Genomic DNA, 6,289 nt, shown 5'->3' with positions numbered 1-6,289 from the left:
ACCTTTAGTTGTGTCAAACATAAATACACACCTTTAGTTGTGTCAAACATAAATACACACCTTTAGTTGTGTCAAACACAGGTACACACCTTTAGTTGTGTCAAACACAGATACACATATTTACTTGTATCAAACACAGATACACACTTACTTGTGTCAAACACAGATACACACCTTTTCTTGTATCAAACACAGATACACATTTAGTTGTATCAAACACAGATACACACCTTTACTTGTATCAAACACAGATACACACTTACTTGTATCAAACACAGATACACACTTACTTGTGTCAAACACAGATATACACCTTTAGTTGTGTCAAACACAGATACACATCTTTAGTCGTGTCAAACACAGATACACACCTTTAGTCGTGTCAAACACAGATACACACCTTTAGTCGTGTCAAACATACATATAGTTTTTTATGTATTATTTTTACAGTTAATCTTTTTTTTCTTGGTATTATAATTACTGCCAACAAGTCTGTTGAAATTCTAGCCTGTGAAGAAGACGATGTCCATTTGGAGCTGATCACTGGTGTCTACCTGGAGATTGACCCTTATAAAAAAACGACAGACCTTACCCCTCACCAGTGTCTCAAAATGTGTAGAAACGAAATTATGTGTCATTCTGTTAACATTAACTACCGCACGGGGACGTGTCAGTTCAATGCCGATGGTTTGAGCACAGAATTAGAAAAGAATTTAAAGGAAAACAAACATTTCAACTTCTTCGAGAAAATCTGTTTACCGGGTTAGTGCATTTTTTATAATATTTTCATAATGTAGTGAATCCGAATTTGTATGACATTAAAATGTAGGTGAAATTCATCAAAAACAGATATTCAGAATTGTAAACATTGTCATTGTATGAGTTTTCTATTGTGAGACGTGATCAGTAGGTGATAATTACTTTTACTCATGCCCCCAGTGGCACAGCGGTATGTCTGCGGACTTACAATGCTAGAATCCGGGTTTCGATACCCGTGGTGGGCAGAGCACAGATAGCCCATCGTGTAGCTTTGTGCTTAATTACAAACAAATAAACAAACTTTTACTTATCATACGTCAAATGTATAGCTGATGTCACGCTCGTGATTTAAAGTCTTTCTAACCAGCCATACCTCATTTGACAAGTTGAATCAGTCTTTCATAATCCTTACGCCAGTTTGTGAAACAATACATTATTAGCCAGCCGTTGTCTACATGCAGTGCAAGTTTTTATCTCGTTCATTTCGAGCTACTGCTTCTGCACTTTTAAATATTGAGTAATTTGGTGTTCTTTTCTCTGATAATGGATCCATCAGGCAATGGCTGCCGAAGAGACTGGGCTTTTGAGCGTGTCCGGGGCAAGGAACTAGTCGATGCCGATCAGCAGAAGGTCACGGTGGAGGCGAACACTCGCGAAGAATGTGAAGCGGCCTGCCTCCAAAGCCAGAGCTTCGCGTGCCGGTCGGCGGAGTTTAACCACCAGCTCAGTGAATGCAGGATAAGTCCCCACAACAGGTTCTCATCGTCGGAGGAGGGCGTTTCCCTCTCGAGTGCCCGATTTGTGGTCGACTACTTGGAAAATAATTGCATTAGAGGTGAAAATTGTGTGTTATTACAATGGAAAGAGTGTAAAAAATTTGTTAATAAAACGTCAGACTTTCCAAGAAGTTATTTTTTTATAATACACTTGAATTGCTCTTGTTATTTAGGTCTATCGAAGAAGGTATATTAAAATTTAAACAATATAAAGATTGTTTTAAAGATTATGTTAAACGGAGATCTTTATGACTTTGTATAATATCAGCTTCTTGTCTACTGGTTTATTATCAGAGCTAATGTAATATTTATTATGGTAAACTGGAAAACTGCGAAAAAAAACTGCTGATAGTTTATACATGCTTTCCTATTAAATGATCGCTGGAGTTCTCAGGTGTTGCAGTCCAACAAAAAAGTTCACATTTCTGTTGCTTCGTCGTTAATTGCCTACATCTAGAATAAACTTTTATTGTGAAGTTAAACGATTGTTTTTTTAAATAACTAATTTTCATTTTATGAAAACGTTAATCTAGTTTTTTCCGTTTTTTTACCATTTTAGAACCTCGAGGTTTCTGCAATTTAAAGATGCACCGACAACAGATGGCGCTAGTAGCAGATAACATTAGGTTTGCTATGAGTATTGATGAATGCCAGCAGCAGTGTTTTCACAATGAGGATTTCATATGCAGAGCTTTCTCTTACGATTCCCTGGCTCGGACATGCGCAATGAGTCATCACACTCTACAAACTCCTCCAGATGGCACTTTTGCTAGATCTAATACAAACGATTTGATAGAAATTTCTACATGTTTTGACGGTAAGCAGTAGTGTTATTTTTGCCACTATGTACCTAATGTGGACCTATGTGGTTTTACTGTACAATATTAACAATATCATTTGTTATACCTAAGTCTAAAAAAATTCACCGTATTTGAATGATTTTTTCCAATGATTTGTAATAAAAAAAGACTTGTAAAGTATTTTATAGTGAATAAATACAAACATCAGTCAGGTAAAATAATCTAAGCCTACTTTCTACTCCTATGGGTACCTATCTATCCTAACTGAAAACTCATGTTTTGATGAAAAATGTCTGTTACTTGTAAACAATAGTTAGAAATTAAACAGCCACAACATTGGGCTGGTGGTTAGGGCTCGACTTGATGATCGCGGGTTCGAATATCTGTTATCGAACATGCTCGCCCTTTCAATCATAGGGGCGTTATGACGTGAGGGTCAATCCCACTATTTGTTGGTAAAAGAGTAGTCCAACAATTGGCGGTGGGTTGTGTTGCGTTGGCTAGCTGCTTTCCCTCTAGTTTATCAACGCTGAATTAAGAACGGCTAGCGCAGATAATAAATAGCTCTCGTGTTGCTTTGCGCGAGATTCAAACAAATTAGCCTTAACAATATACGCTACTTACAGTATTGGGAGGAAGAGGTCTAGATTGAACTTGGCCCTCTTAGATCTATAAAGACGATATGGACGAACAAACGCTACTTACATAATTATGACGTCGGTTTTATTTCCGTCTAGATATTTCTAGTATAAGTGTTCAAATAAAAACTGGACTTAGCTCTAGCTCTATTAGTTAGATTAGTTGTAGATTTTTCTTTTGATTAGTTTTTTGTTGTTTTTTTTCTATCGGGTCCTTTGTAAAACTTCTACAAACTTCTCTCTTGATTTTAGTAAGAATATAATGAATTAATTCGGTTCATTGAATAGGCAATTACTGTGCGACATACTGTGGTGAATATCGATCAGAAGTAAATATCATTTATATATTATCGCAAACCCCTTTTGGTTAACAGTTTTCTCTTGGAATATTGAAACCTCATAAACTCTTTTCTGTGTATCGTGATTTTACTGTGAGTCCTAGTATTGAACGAAAAGTCTCGTCGGCACTAGATTTAGTGGATATGGTGTGGTTGACATAATATTACATTCCTCTTTAGTTTCAAACACAAGTTCTTATCATTTTGGAGCTAGTCGTTTTCTCATAGGGGCCGCAGGATGCCCTTTGGTCGATACCCTCGACCTCAAACTTCCTTATTCAAGAAGCACGTACATTACAATGAATAACACCTGCTAAGGTCAATGTATTGGAATTCCTTTGAGGAACCGTCTTGGAATGCATGACGCAGATAATTTGTCTTTGTCAAGGAGTTTTCTCCTGTCGTGTGGAGAGAATTAGAATAGAATAACAAACACAATTTAACGTGAAGGTATTATTTCTTATATAATTAATATATAAAAGTCTATAAGTGCCCAATAGAGGTCGTCACTATTGAGTTGTATTGTCATGATCATAAATGTATTTATTTTTAAATAGACTAGTCCTCTTGTGTTCAAGCAAAGCTTTTTAAGATTTTTTTAAAATCAAGAACAACGTTTATAAAGCTGTTAATTTTTACAGTGAGAAAATGATGGCTGTGATGATAAACTTAGATAACTATTAACGTCTAGGTTTTTGAATTTGTTTGTTTTTGCTGTTTGAGATGGAATACTCGAAACAGCTTAATGACGTTTATACTGTTGTGACGTCGTTCTTTCAATGGCGAGTCCTTTTACATTATCTAGTGAATAAAATTGAAGAAACAATACACATAACGATAACAAATTTCTTTATTTCCTCCTTCAACGTTTCTACAAGCTTGTACACTTGTACACTGTAGTAAGTTGTAAGCCTACGTTACAAATGACATTCAAGTTTCTAGCTCAATATAGGAATAACGTAAGATCAAATCAACTTAATTGCATAGAGTAACCGTGATAACTTACACGTTGGTTGATTCACTCTACTATCTTCTTGAAAAACTCGAACTTTCTTGACTGTCTCGTATATATATAATATACTTTATAATATGCTAGAAACTTTGTCACATCCTTAAAACTTTCTAAGTATTCTAGGCCTAACTTAATAACCCTTTTGATCTGAAAGTCATCATAAAGACCCGCAGCTCCCTCTACTTAACATTTAAATTACAACTTAAAAAATATAGCTTACAACAATACATTTATTTCTAGCAAAGTGATCTAAGTATGTATGGCGTAATACCGAATATTAATAATAAATATATCGAACGAATATAAACGAAATGCATGAGGTTGTGTGGGACTGACTTAATGTGGCAACAAGATGCATGGAGTATATGGGGCTGAAGTAATGTGGTAACTGGATGCATGGGGATATGTGGGGGCTGAAGTAATATGGTAACGAGATGTATGAGGGTGTGTGGAGTTGACGTAATGTGATAATGAGATGCACGGGGATGTGTAAGGCTGACGTAATGTGTTAACGAGATGCAAGGGGATGTGTGGGGCTGAAGTAATATGGTAACGAGATGCACGAGGGTGTGAAGATTTATCGTTGTCTCTACAGTGAACGTGGTATTGTGAAAACGTGACTAACGAAGCTATCTAATCATTCTTCTCTTTCAGTATTTGTCAACTGTGAGCCGAACATGATGAAAGCCAAGGTTGTGACAAATTCATTTTTCAATGGAAAGATCTACGCTAAAGAAAAGCCTAAATCTTGTGTCCTTGATGTAAGCCAGAGCTTAGAGTTTACCTTACCGATCCTTCTGGCTGGATCCGACTGTGGAACTGTCAATGAGGTATGTTTTATATAAAGAGCCATCCAACAAAAAGTACCAGTCATTCTATAGAAATGATATTTTGTTTATTATCAAGCCCATAAACCTTTAAGCGATTCAAATAAGTCAGTAAAAAAAGCCCAAACCTAAAATAGACTTTAATTTACCCTCATTTGTGCCAGATTATTTGCGTCCATATCTAGTAGTTCAATTAAGCTTAGTATATGACTCAGGTCCAATTATTGTGGGGAATATTAAAATGTCAAAGGTTAAGGACTTCAAGTATCGCTGTTCGTGATGAGTAGAAAACTGTTCATTAGTAGAACAAGTACGTTCTCACGAGTGCAAGAATAGAACACTAGGCCTAACGAGAGCGCAAAATGAATGCTGTGTCTAAACTGAAGAGTCATTCCTTTGATACTGATATTTTCTAACATTATTTCTCAGGGACTTTCATATAATTAAAGTGTGAGAGCAATCAAACGCTCCTTGTTTGTCAAACCATTTCAAGTTCGTTTCCATATGTACTCATGAAATCATTACGTAGTGAAAGATGAACCAATTACTAGAAGCCTAGTTGCACAGAGTGGTAGAATGCCTGTAACACGGGAATAAAGTATGCTTTTGTTGTCTTTTGGTGTTACGAAGTCGGTTGGAGTTTAGAATGTGTACGTGATAGTTTATTAAATTAATTTTTTCCTTAATAACTCATGAAAATTAATTATATAAACATGTGAATTCTGGAACATTAGGTATACACTACTATTCTTGATGACCTACGACGCTTTGAAATTTTCGTATTAAGAATTATTTTAATAATAAAATGCTGAAATAAGATTTCAAACACTTACTTAAAATATATTCCATCAATTAACTTACTGCTTTAAATTTTTGTAAAGAAAAAAGGAAAATAGATAAGTCTTTGTTTGTTTTAGAGCCAAGCCACATTTGGCTATCTGTTGTATCCTTCGCGAGTAATCAAACCCCGGATTTTAGCGTTGTAAATTCGTGGACTTACCGCTGTCCCACTGGGGGACATAGATACCATATTTTTCGGAATATAAGACACACCCTTATTTTTAAGACAAAGTTTTGGGGTAAAAAAGCTACAGTCTCATTTGAAGGAATTTTATTGAACAAAAATTCAATTTGATACT

General features: G+C 35.6%; 1 protein-coding gene across 1 annotated transcript in view; it reads left to right on the top strand.

Annotated features, from left to right (window-relative positions):
• Nucleotides 1–1,302: 1,302 nt before the first annotated feature.
• Nucleotides 1,303–6,289, top strand: part of LOC106476169 — a gene marked incomplete at its 3' end in the record, with an annotated part of 7,558 nt that continues 2,571 nt past the window's right edge. Inside the window, exons 1-3 of the mRNA XM_013936836.1 lie at nt 1,303–1,594; nt 2,095–2,352; nt 4,978–5,153. Of these exons, the coding sequence (XP_013792290.1) occupies nt 1,303–1,594; nt 2,095–2,352; nt 4,978–5,153 (726 nt within the window). The remainder of the gene's footprint in view (nt 1,595–2,094; nt 2,353–4,977; nt 5,154–6,289) is intronic.

The sequence above is a fragment of the Limulus polyphemus genome, unplaced genomic scaffold (genome assembly GCF_000517525.1).
Source record: "Limulus polyphemus unplaced genomic scaffold, Limulus_polyphemus-2.1.2 Scaffold9955, whole genome shotgun sequence".
NCBI classification, from domain to species: domain Eukaryota; kingdom Metazoa; phylum Arthropoda; class Merostomata; order Xiphosura; family Limulidae; genus Limulus; species Limulus polyphemus.
Note: the sequence above shows the minus strand (reverse complement) of the source record. Positions and strands in the feature narration are given on the sequence as shown.